The sequence below is a fragment of the Dermochelys coriacea genome, chromosome 7 (assembly GCF_009764565.3).
Source record: "Dermochelys coriacea isolate rDerCor1 chromosome 7, rDerCor1.pri.v4, whole genome shotgun sequence".
Taxonomy (NCBI): Eukaryota; Metazoa; Chordata; order Testudines; family Dermochelyidae; genus Dermochelys; species Dermochelys coriacea.
The window spans coordinates 25,411,304-25,437,063 of NC_050074.1; the positions used below are offsets into that span (position 1 = coordinate 25,411,304).

The 25,760-nt window shown below is 41.6% G+C and overlaps 1 protein-coding gene across 16 annotated transcripts in view; it reads left to right on the forward strand.

Moving 5' to 3' along the window:
• The window catches only part of DNAH12 (dynein axonemal heavy chain 12), a 178,167-nt gene that overhangs the window by 94,214 nt on the left and 58,193 nt on the right, over positions 1–25,760 (forward strand). For 14 of the 16 annotated variants that reach the window (XR_006283048.1, XR_006283049.1, XM_038408654.2 and 11 more), the window contains 8 exons: positions 2,320–2,619; positions 5,373–5,551; positions 6,986–7,178; positions 8,497–8,658; positions 13,926–14,120; positions 15,022–15,155; positions 15,544–15,706; positions 23,866–23,946. Coding sequence is in view for 13 of the 16 variants with exons in the window: in XM_038408654.2 (XP_038264582.1) it covers positions 2,320–2,619; positions 5,373–5,551; positions 6,986–7,178; positions 8,497–8,658; positions 13,926–14,120; positions 15,022–15,155; positions 15,544–15,706; positions 23,866–23,946 (1,407 nt within the window). In the remaining 3 variants the exon portion in view is untranslated. Of the gene's footprint in view, positions 1–2,319; positions 2,620–2,695; positions 3,236–5,372; positions 5,552–6,985; positions 7,179–8,496; positions 8,659–13,925; positions 14,121–15,021; positions 15,156–15,543; positions 15,707–17,951; positions 17,987–23,865; positions 23,947–25,760 lie in introns of those variants that run through there. The other 2 variants (XR_006283050.1, XM_043519999.1) reach the window with 2 other exon arrangements.

Sequence of the window (25,760 nt, forward strand, 5' to 3'; positions counted from 1 at the left end):
ATACATGTATCAAGAGGAGGTCGGGGGTCATCTAGACAATCTCCAGATGTAGGGGACCTGGTTCCAGGATGACATGAGATGTCCTGAAGTCACAGATCATAATGGTTTCCTGCATGACATTCCTACCTCTTCCTCAAAATTCCACAGTGCAAATCTTGATAGACAACACCTCTATAGTGTACTACCTATACAAACAAGAAGGCACCTGCACATCATCCCTTTCTCAAGAAGATGTCAAGTTACGGACATGTTGTCATCAGTCCAGGAAACCGTGCTGGAACCAGGGGGCAGGATGGGAGGCCATGGTCTCCTCACTTTTAAAAGCTGGAGGGTCATGCCCCCACTTTTAAACATGGGCGTACTTTGTGGGGGAAATGCTGCCACATAGCACAGCCCCTGCTGACCCTGCTCTGTGCCTGCCCTAGGCTTGCAATTTGGGCGGGCAGCGTGGTCTTCTGCCCCCCGACCTCACCCAGGCTAAAAAAAAGTGGATGGTGTGCCCCTCTCCTCCTCCAGGTTTCAGCACCAATGGTTCCCCCACTTCTACAAAGGTTCTGACACTCTCAAGCCCAGGATAACCTGGCAGCTCTTCACTTCTCTGGAGTCAGCAACAATGAAGCAGACATCTTAAGCAAACAATTCATCACAAGCAGAATGGTTTCTGCAGAGGCCCATCATAGAACTGATATTCAACCAATGGAAAGTTCCCAAGGACCTGTTCACCACCGAGGGCAACTTTTGCTCAAGAGGGGGCATGAGCCTGGGATCATTACCTGATGCTGTCCTTGTTGCATGGAACTGAGGCCTCCTGTATGCTTTTCCACCAATTCCCCTGATTCCCAGGGTGATAGCCAAGATCACTCAGGATAGAACCACATTTATCTTTATAGCTTCTTACTGGCCATGGTAGCTTTGGCTGACAGATCTGTTTCAGATGTGTCTTTTCAACCTCGTATTCCACTTTCTGACTGTCCAAACATGATGTTTCAGAATCATGGTTAGATGATCGTCCAGACTAAAAGTCACTGCATCTGATGGCCTGGATGTTAGCTGGTTGAGTAACCATGATAGAAACTGCTCCATTGCAAGAAATACTTATACAAAGTAGAATGCCATTTGGAAAAAATCATTACTCCTTGAAATTGAAGAGATTTTCGATATGAGCAGTCCAGCACAATCTAGAATAACTATAGCTTTTGATATTGAAAATCTTTGGCTGCATATTGCATTAAAAATATTCTGGCCTTTCCTTCATGGTGGTTCACTTTGCAACAGTTTCAACTTGTCATCCCCTACTACAGTTATGAATGGTCTTTTCTCACCCAATGGTATCGAAGTTTCTCAAGGCCCATTACATACTTAGCCACAGGCTAGAGAATCTACTCCAGCATGGGACCCTCATATTGTCCTCCTAAACCTCTTGGATCCTCTTTTTTTCAGCCCCTTTCAGAATGCTAATTGCACTATCTCACCCTCAAGATGGTCCACTGCAAGAGCCATCCCCTGCTGAAGCCAGCAGCTTTAGGATTATGAACTATGGGCACCAATATAAGAATAGGCCTGTCTTATTCTGGAGCCTGGACTCTAAGAGAATGGTAATGTGTTATGACATATAGCTTCAGAGAACAAGAATTAACTTTTAATTTTCTTTTTTTCTTTTTCTTCTTTTTCAAAGGGCTTTTGGTATATTCTCTTCTGTTAGACCAGTGTGACAGGATATTTTATTTGTTCCTTTTTTAAAGAATAATTTGTTTGGGTTCCAACAGTGCATGTGATGGGATGGACAGAAATCCCACTTGGGACAAAAAGGGGTAATATCCCATTCTGGAAGCAGGGAGTGAATAGCACCCTGCCACACAACACCTGTCAAAACAGAAAGCCTGGGTTAAGTAAAATTAAAGACAGCAAGCATTGGAGTTGGGCTACCTTGACAGCTTTTGGTCTGAGATGGAGAGGTTATATCAGATGAACTGAGCAACCCTAAACTAAGAACCTAGGACCAGGCCTGGGGAGAAGGTTTGGACTAAATTTTATTGTTTTATTATTAATTTGTCTGTTAATAGGGTTAATGTTTTGACCCTACACAGGGCATGTAGCCTCTATCTTAGAGCAGATGGGAAAAATGCCTGCTAACAGTGTTCATTACACTGAATGTAATATTCTTAACAAACATCTCCATTTCATCACACAGCATGAGCTAAAGACAGTTGAAATGTTCCAGACAACTGTAGGGAGTATAACATATATTATCTGATATTGTGATGATGCATGTTGATAGTATAATAAATGTTTTTGTTCATTGCCTTTTTCATTTTTAAGGTATATAAGAAAGCCATGAAAAACCTGCTCCCAACACCAGCCAAATCACATTACACATTCAATCTGCGTGACTTTTCACGTGTTGTCCAAGGCTGCTTACTCATTAAAAAAGAATCAGTTGAAACCAAGCATACAATGATTCGTCTGTTTGTGCATGAAGTATTTCGAGTATTTTATGACCGACTTGTGGATGACTCTGATAGAGCCTGGTTGTTCAAAATAATGAGAGACATAGTGAAAGACCATTTCAAAGAAGCATTTGACATTGTGTTTGCACATCTAAGGCAAGGAAACGCACCTGTAAGTAATCACATTTGCCATTACAAAACAATTTATTTTTATTATTGTCTGTATCATAATGTCTGAATTTTAGCAGCGGCTATTTTATCTCTGTTCTATCTCATCTGTCTTGGTGCCCTTTTCTGTTGGACCATGTTGCATGATTTAAAAAAAAAAAAACAACCCAAAACAACCCCAAAACCTACAACAAAGATTTTGCTCTTCTTTCCTGCTGGCAAGAGGTAGGCTTAAGGTTTGTACTTTTTGTTACTGCATTACTTAAAAAAAAAAAAAAAAAAAAGTTATGTTTATTTCACTTCCAGGGCATTTATAGTATTGAATTATTTAATTTTTTGTATTTTGCTAGGAAAATATGTTGGAAACCAGAATAAAACATATGAATATAGCATGCCTGTCAGGGGGGTGGGAAGAGGATACCTGGCATTTCAGCACTCTAGGAAATTAATTACTTTTCATCTTTTTGAAAATTTAAGAAAACTGATGTGACTTGCAAAAATTTCTGGACAAGTTTGAATAACCAGATTAGTATGTCACTTTTAAAGGCTTGACTGATACACCTTTAGCTTATGTGACTTTGTATATTATATGCTAGAGGTATTGCACACTGAGATTAATTCATAATAATGTCTGTGTAGTTGATTTATTGATAGTGTGTGTATATATATGTGTGTGTGTATGTGTGTATATATATATAAAATGTGTGTGTGTGTGTGTGTGTGTGTGTGTGTGTGTGTGTGTGTATATATATAATATATAAAAATATGGGATTCTGTTCCTTTCTATTCTCAAATCTGCATCAGCGGTCTTCCTTCTTTAGGTTTCATGCTGATAGGCAGACCAATTACCAGTCATTTTCTTCTCCACAGAGCTTCCTCTTGTAACTTATTGAAGCTCTTTAGTTTTCCTTCTACTTCATCCAAGACAAACGCTCCTGCTCCTCATGATACACACCAAATATTCCTCAAGACCCTGTTGCAGAAATCATAATGTGGTCTCTTGTTCTGCCCACAGTGTGACTGAGGGTTGTCCTGAGCTCCAGTCCTGCCTCTCTTGAGAGGGCATAAGGCCTATTGTACTGCAGCCTACCTTCCTCGTGGCCCAGACAGGAACTCTTGCTCCAGGCTTCTGTGTCAGCAGATCAGCTCCTCTTGTGCCTCATATCACTGGAGGCAAAACTCAGTCAGTGGTCTCCACTGGTTCCTATAAACACAGCCTCAGCAGCTATTACTTTGATCAGACATGTTGGGGATCTCTCTGCTTTCTGTCATAAAGAACTATTCCTTATTTTTCATAAAGGCACAGCTGTCCCACATATTAGTCTCAGGATTCAACCCCAAGCCTGGCTCCGCATTTCATATTTCCCTCCCAAGTTTTGTCCATATTCAAAGTCCCTTAAAGGATATTTTGGCATAATTTAAGTATTATTTGAACCTTATAGTTTTATTTGCTTAGGACTTGCCCTTTTAGGCAGATTCTTTACTTGAGATATTCAGGAGTCTAAAAATAGAAAGATTAAGTCCAGTTACACAGAAGCTAGGATGGATAAACTTATACATTAAAACATTGCTACCAGTATGCAGCATCTCTTCTACCAGCTTTATCAAAACTTACAATGAGAAAGCCATTGGTACTTCTCCTTGGCCAAAGATTTTTCTTTTTTAGCCCATGATTTGTAAGACGACAAAAACAATGAGAAAGTATTCAGAGTAGCAGCCGTGTAAGTCTGTATCCGTAAAAAGAAAAGGAGTATTTGTGGCACCTTAGAGACTAACAGATTTATTAGAGCATAAGCTTTCCTGAGCTACAGCTCACGAAAGCTTATGCTCAAATAAATTTGTTAGTCTCTAAGGTGCCACAAGTACTCCTTTTAATTTGAAAGTAATTTACCAACCATTATGATAAGAAGAAATTAGTCTGGATCTTGGTCCATCTGCTGGTAAGTGTGATATCTGCAAGAGGAAGCTCAGTGATGAAGATTTTTGAATGGACTTCTAGAAACCTGATCTACTACATGGGAAAAGTGTCTGTCTTTTTAGATTTAGAGAAGGGGATGAAGTAATATCTTTTCTTGGACCAACTTCCATTAGTGAAGGAGACAAGCTTTCAAGCTACACAGAGTTCTTCTTCAGGCCTGTGAAAGGCACTCGGAGTGTCATAGCTAAGTACAAGTTTGAATAGATTGTTTAGCATAGTACATACAAATTCTAAGGGACCGTTAAAAGTGAACAATCTGTTTTTTGTCGTGATCACATTTTAGTTTTTTGGATGATTTTTGTTTTATAATATGTTTTTCCCACTCTTTTGCCATTTAATGGATGTGTAGACAATGAACTTACTTATGGCTCAAGTTCTTACTTCCTAAGATGAGGAAGAAGGGTGCTACCCATACCTCTGTGTTATATCCTGAAAGTTTTGATTATGTTGGTGCATGAGACTATGAATGGCATTTTAATTAATTGTGTTCAAAGAACAAATAAATAAACATTTACTAGAAATGGACATGACCTATTAGTAGGGATTTTGATTTTTTGTTTTAATCAGTAAACACTGATAAAATACCCCAATACAAAAAAAAAGTTTATCCAATAAACAACAAAAATGGTTACTTTTATCAAAGGACTTGTCTACTTGGATCAGTATTGTGATTAGGAAGTGTGATCTCTAAAGTGTGCTGATATATTGCTCATTAATTAGTCCATGTAGGAAAATGACAATTAAATTTCACTTCGCAATTTATTGATTTTATACCATAGGTAACTGAAGAAGACATGAGAAGTCTGGTATTTGGTGATTACATGAACCCTGACCTTGAAGGAGATGAAAGACTTTATATTGAAATTCCAAGTGTTCAACAGTTCAGTGATGTTGTGGAGCAGTGTTTGGAAGAATATAACCAAACTCACAAGACAAGAATGAACCTTGTAATTTTCAGGTGCACATACTTGGCATTATTAACTTTGGCAATAAACAACTTTGTCATAATATTCATTTTTGAGAAGTGCACTTTTTACCTCTCTTGCCCTTCACATGTCTCCACCAAACTGTCGCTGATTACGTTACCTCTTGGCAGATGCTGGGGACAATTCAGATGATTTTACTGGGAAGCAAAGGCACTGCACTTTGCACCAGAAGTTCTGTTCTGATGGGAGACGAGCAATCCTGCTTTGTTATGTTCAACTGACTTTATTTTTCCTTTTTTGGTGGGGAAAGGGAGTAGGTGGGTGAGCAATGATCTTTTCCTTTCATGTCTCTGCTTATTTCTTCAGTTAACTGATGTTTGAAGTAACATTTTTCTTCCCAGGGACCCATTACAGGAGCACTGATATTTGTAATTTAGAAGTTCTGCACTAGATCCAGATGATGCTGTAGCTGTGAAGTGACTCTCTAACTATCTGTTAGGGGAGAATTCTACGACTTTTGCTTGTGGCTTCTGGACCCTCATTTCACCGGGGAAAGGAATTCCGAGTCTGAGAGGGGCTGCACAGCCATGCCCTACTAATCACAGCTGCAGTTCCTCCTCTGAGGTTCTAGGCTGATCAGACCAAGCCACTGGTCTCCTAGTGACCAAGCACACAGAAAAATATCCTGAACTTGTTTTTCAGGATAAGTCACAATTTGCTTTCTTTGAGATGATTTGAACTTTTTTGAAACCAATTTATATGGTGCCCCCTTTCATCTTCTTAAATGAGTTTTATGCTTCCTTAGGAAGGAATTCTTACTCCTCTCCCAGCCAAGGTTGAAAGCAAGACTCTTACTTTTGGCGGCCTTCGTCTTCATCTCCTTTCTGACACACTGTTCAAAGATGAGGATGGGAAAATAGCTTTTTCGCTGCTCCAGTGCATTAACTTCCATTCAGTCATCTCCAGATAACACCTTCTAAAGAAATTGCTCAATTCTGTGTTTCCCAAAATCAGCAACAAAATACATTTTGAAGGGGGAAAACATTGACCTATCCCATATCCTTTCCCATATATTCTTCCCTATTCTGTTCATATTATTGATATTTCCCAAAAGTTAGGACTAATGGAGCAACTGTGCTTTAGAATTGGAAATTTCCTTGTCTGTTGATTTCTTCTTTTAGATTGACATCTCCATCAGTCCAAGCCCACTGATTCCTAAAGCTTATATTTAGTGATCGGGTGATGTGTATATAGTTGTCACAGCAGTTATGAAAGATTAGTTTATTGGCTACATATCCAGCTTTGGAGGTACTCTTCTGGGCAGGAAGTAGGGCAAACATGACTTTCTGTTCTCATTTCCCAGACTTATTGACAGAACGTAAAAATATTAGCTTAGACAAATATAAAACATTTATAAATGTACTTTGTCACTTTTCATCATGATATTTAATCTGTTTCATTGTCAGGTACGTGTTGGAACATTTGTCTCGAATAAGTCGTATTCTAAAGCAGTCAGGTGGCAATGTCTTACTGATTGGAATGGGAGGGAGTGGACGTCAGTCTTTGACCCGTTTGGCTACAGCCATGGCGAAAATGTATATTTTTCAGCCAGAGATCTCTAAGAGCTATGGTATGAATGAATGGAGAGAAGATCTGAAGGTTAGTATTAACATAATGGGTGACGGGTATAATAGGCAAGGGGAGGCATTGCCTCCCCTAGCACAGCCATCCCTGCTGCCCGACACCTGGGCTGTGGTGCCCCCACCCTCTCGCCTCTTCCCCTCCCTGCTTTGACCCTTCCCTGAAGCTCCCATGGCTTGCTGCTGCTGCTGCTGCCTGGGGTGAATCTTCCTCCTCTACCCCATCCCCTTTCCCCTTGGAGGTCCCCGCAGCTGCCAGCCACATCTCTCCTCATGCCCTCCTTCCCTGAGAATGCCAGCAGGGAGTCAACGGCAGACGCGGATGGGGGGAGTGAGGAGGTGAGCAGAGGGGATCCCTGAGTAACTTTACACAGTGAAAAAGCCTTCCAGAGACCTAGTAGCAGAGATCAATGCAACTGTTAAAGAGCCATTAAAGTAGTAATGAAGCCATTTAACAGGCATTTGCCAATGCCCAGGAAGCCTTTGGCCACATTCAGCTGGTTTCTATATTGTAGGAAAATGTATTATTGGGGTTAAAAACAGTTTCCAAATGACAACCCTTCAGTTATTCTCTGTACCCAGAAGAACTGCTAACCTGGCTCAAGGAGGAGCTGACATAGCCAGTGAGTTTATTTCTTGATCTAGTCATTTTATTCAAACCCAGTTTAGGTAAACGAGTCTGGCAGGGAATTTTGTGTAAGAAAGGTGATTAAACTACTGCCTTAATGCAGGCTGTTAATGACAAGCACTTTTTCAAAAGGAGAGATTAGGCTTCAGGTTGGCATAGGTAGCCTGGCTTTTCATCTCTCTCTATATAGCATACACCGAACTCCCTGCCACGCAGAGGAGAATCTATCTAGCAATTGAGCTATACTGGTTGCCTGTTCATCTGCCTTGGGGAATGTTATTAGTGCTTTAAGGTGAAAAGCGGAGAGGTAGTCACGGGGTGGGGGGCAGCTGCAGGGTGAGGAGGCGAGTGGCGAGCCAGCTGCACAGCAGGGGATCTCATAGAGGGCAGGGAAAGGGTCTGGCGCAGGGTGAGGGTGAGGAGGCAAGCAGCGGGTGGGGGAGGAGGTGAATGGAGGGGGGGATCTTGGGAGGGTGAAGAGGTGAGTGGCGAGTCGGTGGGTGGGGGCGGGACCTGGGGCAGAGCAGGGGTGGAGTGTGGGCAGGGCTGTGGACGGAAGAGCCAGGACAAGGAGCTCGCCTCCCCCACGGGACATTTCACCCATCGCCATGGTTAATATGCATGTGTTTTGGTTTTAATTTTCAAGAAGTGTGTTCCAGAGTGTGCCATACTTTCAATCAACTTAAAGTTAATTTTTTGAACCTTATAGAACCTTCTGAAGAGTGCAGGCATGAAGGGCTTGAAAACTGTGTTTATAATAACAGACACACAGATTAAAGAAGAAGCTTTCTTGGAAGATATTGACAGTGTTCTCAATACTGGAGAAGTACCTAATCTTTTTGCAGCAGATGAAAAACAAGACATTATGGAGGTATCCTTATAAAATGGCTATATTTCCCTTAAAATGTAATCTTATTTTCATTGTGGTTTGACAATAAATAGTAAATTTAAAAGGGGCACCATAAGTTAACTTGCCCCATCAACACAATTTTAAAGCAAAACTGCACAATTTTTGCATCAAGAATTTAACAAGATATACCTTTTTTAAAGTGCCCATTTGGATATGTACAGTTCATTTAATGACTTTTACTGGATCTCATGAAATCTTGTTTTTACAAGATCTTCTTGTAAATTGTGTTAACTTGTTTATAAAATGGGATGGTTGATGCATCCTGCCTCTGGTAAAAACCTTAATTCTAACCTCATGCTTTTCTCACATATACATAACACGCTGTACACGTAACTTGTGCTTATAGGCCAACCCTCAATATTTGCTAATGTTGCTGAGCTTGTAATGATGATTTAGCACTTTTTCTTATTACTTGGAGGAAGAAATAAGTTCTCTGGGACTACGTAGTCTCTCTCTGTCAGTAGAAGCTTCTTGTGTGGGCATTAGGGTATGGTTAAATGTCCCATAACTAGGCATTTCCTTGTTTTTAGGGCTTTCTTTTGATGGCATGTCACATTTAGCATACCTCAATCCCTTTTAAACAAAGGTAGGAGGATGTTGTTTGGTGGTGTTAGGTAAAAAGTTAAACATAAAGCAGTTAGGCCAACCGAACCAAAGTCAGGCCAAGAAAGGCTGCTGAAAAAGTCCCTAAAAGTAAAATAAAAAAATATTTGTTTAAGTTACAAAGAGTAAGAAAAAAGGGGAGGCCTGCATTCCTGCATTTTTGTACCAGATGTACTGGGAACAGTCCTTGAAATAGGGGACACTGTTTTCCACTCCCTGTTTTTGTGTTATGTCTGTTCTTACTGCCTCGTCTCCTGGTTGATACCCATACCAATAAAAAAGTTAGTGAGGCATTACAATTTGCTAAAAGTTACCTACAATAAGGGGGTAAAAGTGCATGCATTAAAAAAAAAAAAAGGATTTTAACTAACATAGGGGAGGGGTGGGCTGCTTTATAAATAAATTTGTGACACGATGGGACTGTCTATAAAAAGCTATTTAGTTTTACTTAAAGGCTGCTGGTTTCTCTTTGGAGATGGGCTGCTCTCTATTGTTGTGTGTACTCTTCAATAAAGAGCTTTGTGTTTGGACCTTGCTGATATTGCCTGTCTCTGTCCGGTCAGACAACAAACCGTCCCGTCTGAAGTTCAAGTCCTTAACAGTGGTGTATGTTTGTTGTTGGTGTGTGTGGTGGGGGAGGGTTGTTATGTTTGTGGAACACCATAATAAAAGCACAAATCACTTTTTCACTGCACTCCTGCAGTTTACATGGAAATCAGTGGCAAGTGCACTAGTATAACCAAGGCCAGAAATGGGCAGAAAGTGTATGTCATCAATTATATCTTCCCAGAACAGGGTTAGACTTAGATTTTCAGAATACAGAGTAGCAGCTGTGTTAGTCTGTATTCGCAAAAAGAAAAGGAGTACTTGTGGCACCTTAGAGACTAACAAATTTATTTGAGCATAAGCTTTCGTGAGCTACAGCTCACTTCATCAGATGCATTCAGTGGAAAATACAGTGGGGAGATTTATATACATAGAGAACATGAAACAATGGGTGTTACCATACACACTGTAAGGAGAGTGATCACTTAAGATGAGCTATTACCAGCAGGAGAGCGGGGGGTGGGGGGAAGCTTTTGTAGTGATAATCAAGGTGAGCCATTTCCAGCAGTTGAAAAGAACGTCTGAGGAACAGTGGGGGGTGGGGGGGAATAAACATGGGGAAATAGTTTTACTTTGTGTAATGATGCATCCACTCCCAGTCTTTATTCAAGCCTAAGTTAATTGTATCCAGTTTGCAAATTAATTCCAATTCAGCAGTGTCTCGTTGGAGTCTGTGTTTGAAGTTTTTTTGTTGAAGAATTGCAACTTTTAGGTCTGTAATCGAGTGACCAAAGAGATTGAAGTGTTCTCCGACTGGTTTTTGAATGTTTCAGAGTAGCAGCCGTGTTAGTTTGTATCTCAAAAAAGAAAGGAGTATTTGTGGCACATTAGAGACTAACAAATTTATTTGAGCATAAGCTTTCTTGAGCTACAGCTCACTTCATCGGATGCATTTGGTGGAAAATACAGTGGGGACATTTATATACACACACACACACACACACACACACACACACAGAACATGAAACAATGGGTTTCATCATACACACTGTAAGGAGAGCGATCAGTTAAGGTGAGCTATTACCAGCAGGAAGGACGGGGGGGAAGTAGGAAAACCTTTTGTTTTTGAGGATGATGATCAAGGTGGGCCATTTCCAGCAGTTAACAAGAATGTCTGAGGAACAGGGTGTGGTGGGGTGGGGGGAGAAATAACGTGGGGAAATAGTTTTACTTTATGTAATGACCAATCCACTCCCAGTCTCTATTCAAGCCTAAATTAATTGTATCCAGTTTGCAAATTAATTCCAATTCAGCAGTTTCTGGTTGGAGTCTGTTTTTGAAGCTTTTTTTGTTGAAGGATAGCCACTCTTAGGTCTATAATCGTGTGACCGGAGACATTGAAGTGATCTCCAACTGGTTTTTGAATGTTATAATTCTTGACGTCTGATTTGTGTCCATTTATTCTTTTATGTAGAGACTGTCCAGTTTGACGAATGTACATGGTAGAGGGGCATTGCTGGCACATGATGACATATATCAAATTGATAGATGTACATGTGAATGAGCCTCTCTGATAGTGTGGCTGATGTGATTAGGCCCTATGATGGTGTCCCCTGAATAGACATGCGGACACAGTTGGCAACGGGCTTTGTTGCAAGGATAGGTTCCTGGGCTGGTGGTTCTGTTGCATGGTGTGTGGTTGCTGGTGAGTATTTACTTAAGGTTAGGGGGCTGTCTATAAGCAAGGACTGGCCTGTCTCCCAAATCTGTGAGAGTGCTGGGTCATCCTTCAGGATAGGTTGTAGATCCTTGATGATGCGTTGGAGAGGTTTTAGTTGGGGGCTGAAGGTGATGGCTAGTGGCGTTCTGTTGTTTTCTTTGTTGGGCCTGTCCTGTAGTAGGTGACTTCCGGGTACTCTTCTGGCTCTGTCAATCTGTTTCTTCACTTCAGCAGGTGGGTATTGTAGTTGTAAGAATGCTTGATAGAGATCTTGTAGGCATTTGTATCTGTCTGAGGGGTTGGAGCAAATGCGGTTGTATCATAGAGTGTGGCTGTAGACAAGGGATCATGTGGTGTGGTCTGGATGAAAGCTGGAGGCATGTAGGTAGGAATAGCAGTCAGTAGGTTTCCGGTATAGGGTGGTGTTTGTGACCATCACTTATTAGCACTGTAGTGTCCAGGAAATGGATCTCTTGTGTGGACTGGTCCAGGCTGAGGTTGATGGTGGGATGAAAATTGTTGAAATCATGATGGAATTCCTCAAGGGCTTCTTTTCCATTGGTCCAGATGATGAAGATGTCATCAATGTAGCGCAAGTAGAGTAGGGGCATTAGGGGACGAGAGCATTTTCAGAATAGTGTTCACTCATTTTAGGTGCTTAGCACTTCCAAAAATCAGGGCTTAGGTTTCATAAGTTGGATATTCAAAATTAGAGTATTTTGAAAATTTAGGTCTTAATCTTTTCACACTTAATCCATAGCATGTCAACTAATGAACCATCAGGGTGTTACATTTCCAAAACTTATAGAAGTTGGTGCACAGTACATGCACAAACGTTTTTATTTAATTAGTTATGTTACTTGATATATTTTTTTTTTAAATTTCTTTCATTGTGGTTTGATAAATATTGAGAACAGCATTCCATATTATTTGCAAAGAAGTTAGATTATATGATGATTTTAATTGATTGGATTTTTAAGGTATTATCTTTTCATTTTAACCAAGTATTTATTAAAGATGGTTGGCTACGGATAATTCTGTTTCAATTTCATACTTCTTTTGAACATATTCTTTAATTTCAAACAATTTTCATTCCATGTAGCATTTAAATGTGGTAATTATTCTGCAGCATGTCAGTTGAGAGAAACTCATTCATTATTCATAAAAATATGTTCAATCAAAATAATTCTATCACCAATCTATCTTGCCACTTTAAAGTTTTCTAAAAAATAATTGCTAGGTTATGTGAAATAGTCATATTTTATGGAAAAAACTTTTGAATTTTAGGGAAATGGATGATCTGTTTTTTGTGGATTGTTAGTTAATTGAGATCAGGATTTATTATAGTGCAAGAACAGTACAGAGTAATGGTGTAGATGCTTCATATATTCAGAACATAAGGTTTCTTCTTCTAAGAAAAGTTTTTGCAAATGATTAAATGTGATATGTTTGTGTATTTGGACGTTCGAATCCTTCTCTACCTGTAGGTGAATACTGCACATTCTTTTAATGAATTGTTTTGAGTATCACTTTCAAAAATGCTTTCAGTAAGTTGTTTATTTTTATGAAATGTAGTTTAGGAGGTTGGTGCGGTGTATGGCACTTAAAATGTAGATTAGAGGAAGAAGAACATTTATTTTTATGAGATAGACTTTCCGTTAAAGGAGGATAATATTTTGTACCTTTTTAATTTATATTAATAATTTTTATCTTTTAAAATGTTTTTGTAAGTGGTTGAAGATCGATTTTAATTGTCTTATTGTTGTTTTACTAATAAAAGGCTAAGATACTTTATTACCTGAAGAGGTTCCATTTCAAATTCTGATTTTCAGAATGTGATTTGTAACCTCCCCATAAAGAGAAGGTCACTTTTTACACAGTTTAATCTTTATCCTAATCTAGAATACTAGATTGGTCAAACCAGCAGGAAATTAGTTCTAGAATAGTGGTGGTAGAGTTACAGATAAATACGACAGATTTCAGAGTAGCAGCTGTGTTGGTCTCTATTTGCAAAAAGAAAAGGAGTACTTGTGGCACCTTAGAGGCTAACAAATTTATTTGAGCATAAGCTTTCGTGGTGAAGTGAGCTGTAGCTCACGAAAACTTATGCTCAAATAAATTTGTTAGTCTCTAATGTGCCACAAGTACTCCTTTTCTTTTAGATAAATAAGAGTGTGGCACTCCCAAATATTTACTTATTGTTCTGTTTTTCTAATTTGATTCTGTTTATTAGCAGGTTTTGTCTTATTTTACCTATACTACATTTTAGATCATGTGATGTCAAAAATCATTTTGAAATACAGTATTTAATGACAGGTTATTAATCATAGGCTTCCCCATCCCATTCATTATTCTCTAGGGTGTTCGTGCAATAGCTCAAGCTGGCAGTAAACATGATGAACTCAGTCCCCTGGCCTTGTTCGCCTACTTCGTGAACCGCTGCAAAGAAAATCTCCACGTTGTGGTAGCATTCAGCCCAATCGGAGATGCTTTCCGCAATCGTCTGAGACAATTCCCATCTCTCATCAACTGTTGTACTATTGACTGGTTCCAGGTTTGTAAAAATACATTGCTGCCTCAACAGAGGGTTTCAGTTTTCTAATAATACCTGTATTTTCATACCCATTATGTTTCCCTTCTACCCTCTGGCTAGCAGGGGTCATTCTCTCTCAAGATATTTAAAATATAACAAGTCATTCTCACGCATGTTTTTGAGAAACTATTTGATATTTCATCCTGTTACAGGTAAAGCTAAAAAATCATTTAAAAAAAATTAGAATGTCCAGATGCAAAATATTGTAGGTGCTGACCAGTTTCAGCATGGTTATTCCTAATGTTATTCTGTCATCAACAACTTGCTCTCTAATGATGCTTTATTCCTTCATTTGCTGATTATTGTATGTTTTGTTTAATCAGATAATATATTATGTGCTGTGTCTCAAGGCTTTCAAGATTTTAAAATAGTTGTTCACATCTGAATCTTGGTACCAATATAACAGTGTATAATTAAGCTAGATTTTTTTGTTACAAAATCAGTTGGGTGAAAAAGTAATATGTTCATAATTTCTGTTGCCAGTTTACAGGATCAACAAGTTGGAAGCAAAGGTGTAAGCAATTTGGAATGGCTGACAAATGTTGGGGAGATTTCACTTTGTGATGCTGCACAGTGTTTTTCTATGCTTCTGGGAAAAACTGAAGATAGAGGTTCCTTAGCAGAACTAAAACCTGGATAATTACCTTGAATTGCTAAAGGCAACAATCCTTACAAATGGTGTTATCAGCAATTAAACTACAGCTAGATCTATTGATTAGCCACCAGCAAGCCATTTCTTGAGACATATTGTGTTGGACGTATTAAAGAAATTGCTTGTTCCAAAGTGTAAAAATTACGTCTTTGCAGAAATTATGAGTGGTAACACCTACATTTTATTTCCTCCCTCTGCCTTTTTTTTCAGCCATGGCCTGAAGATGCCCTTGAACGTGTGGCTAATAAATTCTTAGAAACACTTCAGCTCACAGACAACGAACGGCAAGAAGTGGTGCCCATCTGTAAACACTTCCATACTTCTGTTTTGTCACTCTCTGAAAAGTTAGTTTTGTATATTTTTAAAAAATGGGGTAATATTTTATATAAATAAAGGTATAAGGAGGATAAGATGAGACTTTTTATGCTATCAAAAGTGGTAAAATTAAGAATAATCTAAAATTAAAAATAAAGTAATAGATTAGAGAACTTTTGTTAACAATTAAGACAATTAGGTGATGGACCACATTACTTAGTAAGGTAGTTTAGTCACTGTCATTACTGATAATTTCTGTACTGTGAATTTGTAAATTTGAGGAACTGTGCAAGTTTAGAACATGTTTGTGTGACTTTTTGAAACAAGTGGATCATTCCTGTTAGTTGTCTCACTTTTTATTTTCCACCCCTTTTATGTTCCATTAACTGTATTAGAAAGATTCTTTCTTTTCCATAGATTCTTGGAAACTCTGAGACGACATAACTATGTCACTCCTACTTCTTATCTTGAACTCATTGCTGCCTTCCAGCAACTTTTAACTCAAAAACGGGATACTGTGATGAAAGCCAAAAAGGGTTATACTAATGGACTAGATCAACTAGCTTTTGCTGAATCTCAGGTGAGTAGATACACATGTTAGAATAGGCAGAAATTGAACTCAGAAACAGTTCTATAGAGACAAGCCAAAAGTAGAAGTTCAAATCAAAACCTTAAAATTTCCAAGGTGGGAGCTAGATTCCAATCCCTACATCTGAAACAACCCCTATAGTTTTGGTTTTGGATTAAGATGTGGTCTGTGTAGCTTAAATGCTCGTCTCATTCACCAACAAAAGTTGGTCCAATAAAAGATATTACCTCATCCACCTTCTCTCTCTAAAAATAGCAGAGAATTTATTTTTCAGTTTTGGCTCAGATGTAGCCAAAAACCTCATCAGAATAGCTATGAATGTAAGCTTTGGTGCCAGAATATCAGAAGTGGCATGAAAACAGGAGCTCTTATAAGATTTTCACAATTCAGATTTTATTTTGGGCAGAAATCTCAGGGATTTAATCCTCAGTGAGTAGTGCCCTATACCTGTTGAGAAGCAGGTCGCCAATGTCATTGGAAGTTGGCCACTCACAAATGTTATTGATCTGTAACCAACCAACAACCAACATGTAGGGAGATTGACTGTTGATGCCATTGTTATGCCGATGTGTGATGCCATGCATAAGGTACTATTGCACCAGGTTATAAAGCTTGGTAGTGCTCAGGAGTTTGATGGCTTTGCACGCCTGGGTTTCCATACTGTATTGGAGCAGTTGATGGGACCTCTGTGCCTATTATTTGACCCCTGTACTAGAGCTCAGAGTTTATAAATGAAAAGGGGTATTTCTGCCTGGTGCTCCAAGGACTGGTTGATCACTGTGGCAGGCTTAGTAACACAAATATAGCATGGTCTGGAAGGGTCCACAGTACCAGGATCTTTCAAAATTCACTTCAGTTTACCTTAATGGAGAAAGGACAGTTTGCATCCAAGCTCACTACAGATATTAATGGTGTGGAGATTGCTTCAACTGTCTGGGGAGAGACACAGTTTATTCTCTATTTCCCTGGTTAATGAAGCCATTCAAGGATCACTTGGACAGAAAGAAGTAACTGTTTAACTATTATGTCAGTAGTTGTGGAATGGTAGTGAAGTGTACATTGGGCTGTCTGAAAGAAAAGTGGTTCTGTTTGTGGAATAGGTGGGAAGCTGCAGGAAAAAACTTGTTTTCGCTGAATACTGTGTGGGTGCCTCAGTTCCCCTATGCATTTCTTAAGTATCTAGGTGGGGGGATAAGGGTGTGTGGTTGTTGCAGAGCCCTAGAGAGCAGGGATGTGCAGGTGTCTGCACAGAGAACGGCCAATGGCCTGGGCCCCTCCCCTGCAAGGTGCCATCTGAAAGTGTTGGAGAACAAAGAGATCAGATGGTCTTCTTGCCCACGAGGGAGACAAAGGCCAGAGGAGAGGCTGGGGGGAGTGTCAGTTTGGAGCTGGCTGGGGAAACGGAGGGAGGCCCAGCACCGGGGTCTGGGCTCCCTGCCCCCCAAGGTGGATCTGACTGAGGGGGTCCTGTTGTCTGTACCTACAAGCTCTATTTTGGATTGTGTTCCTGTCATTTAATAAGCCTTTTATTTTACTGGCTGGCTGAGAGTCACGGTGAATCACAGGAAGTGGGGCGTGCATGGCCCTGACTCTCCCACACTCCGTGATAGTCAGCATCTTGGTTGTGACCCCTCATGGAGATCTGCTCAGCAATGTACACAAAAATAGCTTTATTCCAGTGTCTGTCCACAAGAGTTTGCTGCACTAACAGGTTGAGATCAAGGGTCTCAACATACTCCAAGTGGCTGCTTGAGGCATATTATAAGGCTTCTGGAGTGATAGACCAATAGGAGTTGTGTGGGCAAATAGCTTAATTAGTTTTAAGAGAGAGCTGGACAAATTTATGAGTGCAATTGTATGGTGGAGCAGGGCTCAACAGCCATGAGACTCATTTCTGGTTTATGTCTTTTGTTCCCAAAGCTCATGCTTCAGAGTTTCATCAGGACACTGGCAGGGGTCAGAAAGGGATTCCCCCAACCCTCAATGTATTCTGAGAGAGGTTTTTTATCTTCTTCCTGTGAGGCATCAGGAATGGCCCTGGCTGGAGATGGAACATTGGATGGGAAGAGCCAGGGCTATGAGGTGGCACTGAGCGTTCTCTCTCTCATGTGCTTTGCTGGCTGGTTCTTGCTCACATTTTCAGGCTCTAACTGATTACCATGTGTGGGGGTGGGAAGGAATTTTCTCCCAGGTCAGATTGGGAGTGACCTTTGGGTTTTTTCGCCTTTCTCTGCAGCATGTGGGTGTTGGTCACTTGCCAGGATTATCTGGGTATGTATCAATCATTTCCTTGTTATTTTAGGACTTGAGCACTGGTGCACCTCGGTCCCTCCTATTCTGTGCTTGTGGCACAGTCCAGTCTTTTGTGGGCTGTAATATTTTGTCTAATTTTCAGTTGCTGGATTTAGTACACGGGTGGTGGTGGTGATGGCAGCCTGTAATATACAGGAGGTCAGGCTAGATGATCTGGTGGTCCCTTCTGACCTTAAACTCTATGACTCTATATCACAGCAATGCTGATATATTTGAATCCAGGAGCAAAAAAGGGCAAATTCTGGCCCTTGTTTTTACCACTTTTTGCAGAGCTTTGTACAACAGGTCAACTTCCCAGGGTAGTGAAAGGCGCACGGGTAGACAGGTCAGTAACGGACACTCGCAAACAGTATGGGATAGCAGTTGGAGAACTGCCAAGTAGTGCACAACAGCAGTCCATGCACATGAATAATACAACGCATTAATTCTGTTCTCATTGAAATGAATGCACTTTAAAAGAGGATTCCAGTGTTGGCAATGAATTTGGAGTTAATGCACTGTCATGATTTGTGTCATGTGTACTCAGGAATTTTCATATCAATTAACTCAAATTAATGCAGATTAACACGTAGACACACATACAACCCATGTAGACAAGCCCTCAGAGAACAATTTGTGAGATAATGTCATGGACTAATCCAAATGTGAACCCTAACCCTGATTTTGCCTCAGATTCAGACCTCAGACTCTGTACTAAACCTGATCTGGTTTATCTGCTTCACTGCTTCATCAACTCATCTCTCACTTCCTCATTAAATTTGCAGTCAGTCAAAGGCCTGGTCTACACTACTATGTCGAAATTAGCAGCGTTAAATCAAATTAACCCTGCACCCGTCCACACAACGAAGCCATTTTTTTGTCGACATAAAGGGCTCTTAAAATAGATTTCTGTAGTCCTCCCCGATGAGGGGATTAGTGCTGAAATCAACATCGCCGTTTCAAATTAGGATTAATGTGAACACAATGTGACGGTATTGGCCTCTGGGAGCTATCCCACAGTGCACCGTTGTGACCGCTCTGTACAACACTCTGAACTCGGATGCACTGGGCAGGTGTACAGGAAAAGCTCCGGGAACTTTTGAATCTCATTTCCTGTTTGGCCAGGCGAGCTCATCAGCACAGGTGACCATGCAAAGCTCATCAGCACAGGTAACTATGCAGTCCCAGAATCGAAAAAGAGCTCCAGCATGGACCGAACGGAAGGTACTGGATCTGATTGCTGTATGGGAAGACAAATCCGTGCTATCAAAACTACGTTCCAAAAGACGAAATGCCAAAACATTTCAAAAAATCTCCAAGGCCATGATGGACAGAGGCTACAGCAGGGATGCAACACAGTGCCGCGTGAAACTTACATAGCTCAGACAAGCATACCAGGAAACCAAAGAATCAAACGGATGCTGCGGGACAGAGCCCCAGACATGCCGCTTCTATGCTGAGCTGCATGCAATTCTAGGGGGGGCCACCACCATTACCCCACCCCTGTCTGTGGACTCTGATAATGGGGTACTCTCCGCCATGCCTGAGGATTTTGTGGACGGGGAAGATGAGGAGGAGGAGCTTGAGGAGAGCACACAGTACACCATTATTCCTGACAGCCAGAATCTTTTTATCACCCTGACTGAAATACCCTCCCAACTCAACTAAGCCGGAGAAGGGACCTCTGGTGAGTGTAATATTTATATATTAAATATAATACATGTTTTAAAAGCAAGCGTTTTTTAATGATTAATTTGCCCTGAGGACTTGGGATGCATTCATCGCCAGTACAGCTACTGGGAAAAGTCTGGTAACATGTTTGGGGATGGAGTGGAAATCCTCCAGGGACATCTCCATGAAGCTCTCCTGGAGGTACTCTAAAAACCTTTGCAGAAGGTTTCTGGGGAGAGCAGCCTTATTCCGTCCTCCATGGTAGGACACTTTACCACGCCATGCTAGTAGCAAGTAATCTGGTATCATTGCATGACAAAGCCTGGCAGTGTATGGTCCCCAGTGTTTGCTGGCATTCAAGCAACATCCATTCTTTATCTCTCTGTGCTATCCTCAGGAGAGTGATATCGTTCATGGTAACCTGGTTGAAATACAGGGAATTTAATTAAGGGGATATTCAGAGGTGGTCGTTCCTACTGGGCTGTTTACCTGTGACTGAAAAGGTATCCTCCCTGCAGTTAGCCAAGCAGTGTGTGTCTGTGGGGGGGGACATTGGCACTGAGCTGTTCACGTTTGGCTAGCAGTGATCTTCCCTGATACCAGCCGTGTGGTGGGGGGAGGGGTAAAGCGATCATCCCAGAGAATTGGATGGGTGGGGGGTTAGTTTGGTTTCTGCTGCTGCTGCACGTTAACACAAAAACCGCAGCACTAAATGGCCAACTCAACAGGCTTTGCTTGGTATGGGAAAGGAGGGCACTGCTGTTATGAAGGTTGCAGAAGCCAAAAGACTATGGCTTACCATGGCCGCCTGCAAGCCGAATTCTGTTGCTCGGCACTGCATGTGTTACCTCTAACACCAAAGCCGCAGGCACTCAATATAAAATGCAAAATGCGGCCTTGTACCGAAATCACATTTGCTATGTAGTGTGAATAGTGTTGTTCACTGTGACAGAGTATAGCCATTGTTCTGTAAAATGTATCTTTTTAAATACTTCACTCCCTTTTTTCCTCTCGCAGCTTCAAATGTTTCAAGCCTCCCTTTTCTGTCCAAAAGGCTATCTCAGATAAGGCGGTGAAAAAAACGCACACGTGATGAAATGTTCTCTGAGTTCATGCAGTCGGCCAGCACTGACAGAGCTCAGCAGAATGTGTGGAGGGACACAGTAGCACAGTACAGGAAAGCAGCCAATGAATGTGAGGACAGGAGGGACGATCGAGATGAGAGGTGGCGGCAGGAAGATGAGAGGAGGCAGGATGCAATGTTGGGGCTACTGCGGGATCAAACGGACATGCTCTGGCGTCTGGTGGAGGTTCAGGAACGACAGCAAGATCGCAGAGTGCTGCTGCAGCCCCTGTTTATCCGCCCTCCCTCCTCCCCAAGTTGCATAGCCTCCTCACCCAGACACCGAAGAACGCGGAGGGGGTGGGGAGGGGGCTCTGGGCACCCAACCACTCCACCCCAGTGGATAGCCTAAGCAACAGAAGGCTGTCATTCAACAAGTTTTGAAGTGGCCTTTTCCTTCCCCCCACACCCCACCCGGGCTACCTTGTGAGTTATCTCCCTATTTTTATAATCAATTAATAAAGAACACATCGTTTTTAAATGATAGTGACATTATTTCCTTTGCAAGCAAACTGTGATTAAAGTGGGGAGGGCGGGTGGCTAACAGGGAATTAGAGTCAACCAAGGGGTTGGGTTTTCATCAAGGAGAAACAAACAGAAGTGTCACACAGTACCCTGGCCAGTCATGAAACTGGTTTTCAAAGCTTCTCTGATATGCAGCGCTTCCTGCTGTGCTCATTTAGTTGTCCTGGTGTCTGGCTGTGTGTATTCAGCGACCAGGCAATTTGCCTCAGCCTCCCACCCCACCATAAACATCTCTCCCTTACTCTCACAGAGAATGTGGAGCACACAGCAGCAAGCAGCAATAACAATTGGAATATTGGTTTCGCTGAGGTCTGAGCGAGTCAGTAAACTGCGCCAGCAACCCTTTAAATGTCCAAATGCACATTCTACCACTACTCTGAACTTGCTCAGCTTATAGTCGAACAGCACCTTACTACAGTCCAGGGTGCCTGTGTACGACTTCATGAGCCAGGGCATTAAGGGGTAGGCTGGATACCCAAGGATAACAATAGGCATTTCAAGATCCCCAACAGTTATTTTCTGGTCTGGGAAGTAAATCCCTTCCTGCAGTCATTTAAACAGACCAGAGTTCCTGAAGATGCGAGCGTCATGAACCTTTCCCGGCCATCCCACATTGATGTTGGTGAAATGTCCCTTGTGATCCACCAGTGCTTGCAGCACCATTGAAAAGTACCCCTTTTGGTTTATGTACTGGCTGCCTTGGTGGTCCGGTCCCAAGATAGAGATATGCGTTCCGTCTATAGTCCCACCACAGTTAGGGAATAACATTGCAGCAAAGCCATCCACTATGACCTGCACATTTCCCAGAGTCACTACCTTTGATAGCAGCAGCTCAATGATTGCATTGGCTACTTGCATCACAGCAACCCCCACGGTAGATTTGCCCACTCCAAATTGATTGCCAACTGACCAGTAGCTGTCTGGCGTTGCAAGCTTCCACGGTGCTATTGCCACTCGCTTCTCAGCTGTGAGGGCTGCTCTCATCTTGGTATTCTTGCACTTCAGGGCAGGGGAAAGCAAGTCACAAAGTTCCATGAAAGTGCCCTTACGCATGCAAGTTTTGGAGCCACTGGGAATCATCCCAAACCTGCAACACTATGCAGTCCCACAGTCTGTGCTTGTTTCCTGGGCCCAGAATTGGCGTTCCACGGCATGAGCCTGCCCCATTAACACCATGATCTCCCAATTGCTGGGGACCGCTGTTTTAGAGAAATCTGTGTCCATGTCCTCATCACTCTCATCACCGCGCTGCCGTCGCCTCCTCGCCTGGTTTTTCAGGTTCTGGTTCTGCATAAACTGCACGATAATGCACGAGGTGTTTACAATGGTCATAACCGCTGCGGTGAACTGAACAGGCTCCATGCTTGCCGTGCTATGACATCTGCTTGGGCAATCCAGGGAAAAGGGCGCAAAATGATTGTCTGCCGTTGCTTTTACGGAGGGAGGATTGACTGATGACATTTATCCATAACCACCCGCAACAAATTTTTGGCCCCATCAGGCATTGGGAGCTCAGCCCAGTATTCCAATGGGCAGCGGGGACTGCGGGAACTGTGGTACAGCTACCCACAGTGCACCGCTCACAATGTTGACGCTTGCCACGATACTGTTGCTGCACACCACCGAATTAATGTGCTTAGTTTGGACGCATGCACTCGACTTCATACAGTCTCTTCCCAAAAATCAACTTCTGTAAAATCGGAGTAATTTCATAGTGTAGACAAGGCCAAAGACTACTACGTTTTAAAGTAGATTGCAATCTTAAAAATAGAGCCAGGATATTTTTCTTTGTATGTAGAAAATATGTATACCTACATGGACCGTACCTGAACAGCCTGTTCTTTTGTCTTTTATACCAAGGAATTGTGAGCTATGTCATTCCCTTCATGCAAAGTGTATCTCATTGGTCACTGCTTTTAGCACTGTCTTAAAACATAAGACCAAGATAAACTGACTTTTCCATTTTTCTGCAGACATCATGGTTTGTTTATTTATATTGTGATAGTGTCTAGAGATAGCGGCTCCACTGTACTAGGCGCTATGCACATATATAATAAAGGGATGGTCCGTACTCCAAAGAGCTTACAATCTAAGTAAGTGCTTGCATGGATGTGACTCCATGAAACCAAAGGGCTGCAGGATTGAGCACTATAATATTAATCTTTCTGCAGTGTTTTCTTTTTTTTGATATAAAAGGCTTGCTTAAATTATTAAAATCAATATCACTAAATAAATGATAAATAAATAAATGGCCCCGTTTAAAATCAATGGGATTTCACCCACTCTTCTTATATGTAGTAATTTTGTGTATTTATAGTACTGATGTTTCTCTAATTTTTAAACCACAGGTTCTTGTCACTAATGTTCTAGCCTGTTTTCAGGGAATATAACAAGTTTTTATGGGGTTCTTTTAAATATAGTACCCATATTTGATTTTATACTGTATTTAAATGTTAAACTTTCCACTTATTATTTGATATATTTTTAGCATCAGCATTTACTGCTACTGTGATAATTTTATAAGGAAATGTCCATCTAGGTTGGTGAAATGAAGCAAGAACTAGTTGATCTGCAACCCAAACTGGAGGAGGCTAAAGTGGATAATGCAAATATGATGAAGGTAGAGTTAAGCAAATACATTGTTTAATGCTGAAATACATAATTTGAGTTATTTGTAATTACTACGTTATTATTTTAATTAGCAACTATCATGTTGATAAGGTGGGGTTTCCAGGAAATCTGGGGAAGTAGGGGTTCCCATTAGGGGCTTCTGCTGGTAAAGTTCTATGAAGGCCCAGCAGAATGGAAAGCTGTCTCCCATAATGGTATCCTGATGGGGAGAAAAGACAGAATCAGTCTGCAAGAATGAATCCCCCTGGGAGCATAATGGACATAGCTAATTCCATAGGATATACTTTTTAATGTCTTGCACCAGTTTTGTTGAGTTTGACTCATGAATAGTCAGGTCTGGCCATTCCTATGTATGATCTGAAGACTAATTAATGAGTAGTATAACTCCAAAATACTGAATATATAAATGCACATTTTGTGCTGCCTTCTTAATATGAGGGCATGTCTACGCTACAGTCTTAACTCGACCTGTTAGGTCGACTTACAGCCACCACAGTAATTACTGCAGTGGCTGGTGTCCACATTACCTTCCTTCTGTTTGTGGCGTGCATCCTCACTAGGAGCATTTCCACCAACTGGGGCAGTGTGGGGGGCTGAGTACCAGGGCTTTCAGCTCCATTCAGCTCCCTGCTGGGAGTCCAGCTGCCACCCAGGCTTCTTGCCTTCACACTCCCAGCCAGGAGCAAAGGGCAGCCACCTAGGCTTCTTGCCTCCCCTTTTCCAGCGAGGAACAGAGGAGAAGCCACCCAGGGCTTGTCATCTCCAGCAGGGAGGTCCACACCTAGAGTCCAGTCATCTGCCATGCTCCCAGTGGGGATTGGGGAACTGGGACCCCGGAAGGAGGGGGAAATAGTTTTACTTTGTGTAATGACTCATCCATTCCCAGTCTCTATTCAAGCCTAAGTTAATTGTATCCAGTTTGCAAATTAATTCCATTCAGCAGTCTCTCGTTGGAGTCTGTTTTTGAAGTTTTTTTGTTGAAGAATAGCCACTCTCAGGTCTGTAATCGAGTGACCAGAGAGATTGAAGTGTTCTCCAACTGATTTTTGAATGTTATAATTCTTGACGTCTGATTTGTGTCCATTTATTCTTTGACGTAGAGACTGTCCAGTTTGACCAATGTACATGGCAGAGGAGCATTGCTGGCACATGATGGCATATATCACATTGGTAGATGCGCAGGTGAACGAGCCTCTGATAGTGTGACTGATGTGATTAGGCCCTATGATGGTATCCCCTGAATAGATATGTGGACAGAGTTGGCAACGGGCTTTGTTGCAAGGATAGGTTCCTGGGTTAGTGGTTCTGTTGTGTGGTGTGTGGTTGCTGGTGAGTATTTGCTTCAGATTGGGGGGCTGTCTGTAAGCAAGGACTGGCCTGTCTCCCAAGATCTGTGACAGTGATGGATCGTCCTTCAGGATAGGTTGTAGATCCTTGATGATGCGTTGGAGAGGTGTTAGTTGGGGGCTGAAGGTGATGGCTAGTGGCGTTCTGTTCTTTTCTTTGTTGGGCCTGTCCTGTAATTGGTGACTTATGGGTACTCTTCTGGCTCTGTCAGTCTGTTTCTTCACTTCACTTTAGCACTTCAGTGTCTACACAGACACCGTGTCACCCTAATTACACTGACGTAAGCCCTATGCCTCTCGTGGAGGTGGAGTAAGGCACATATATCAGCAGGATATGTAGTGTAAACACTAACATAGTTAGGTCAACATAAGCTGCCTTATGTCGACCTACCTCTGTAGTGTAGACCAAGCCCAAGTAATCCCATGAAAGCATGTTGTACAGCGTTTGTGTGAATAT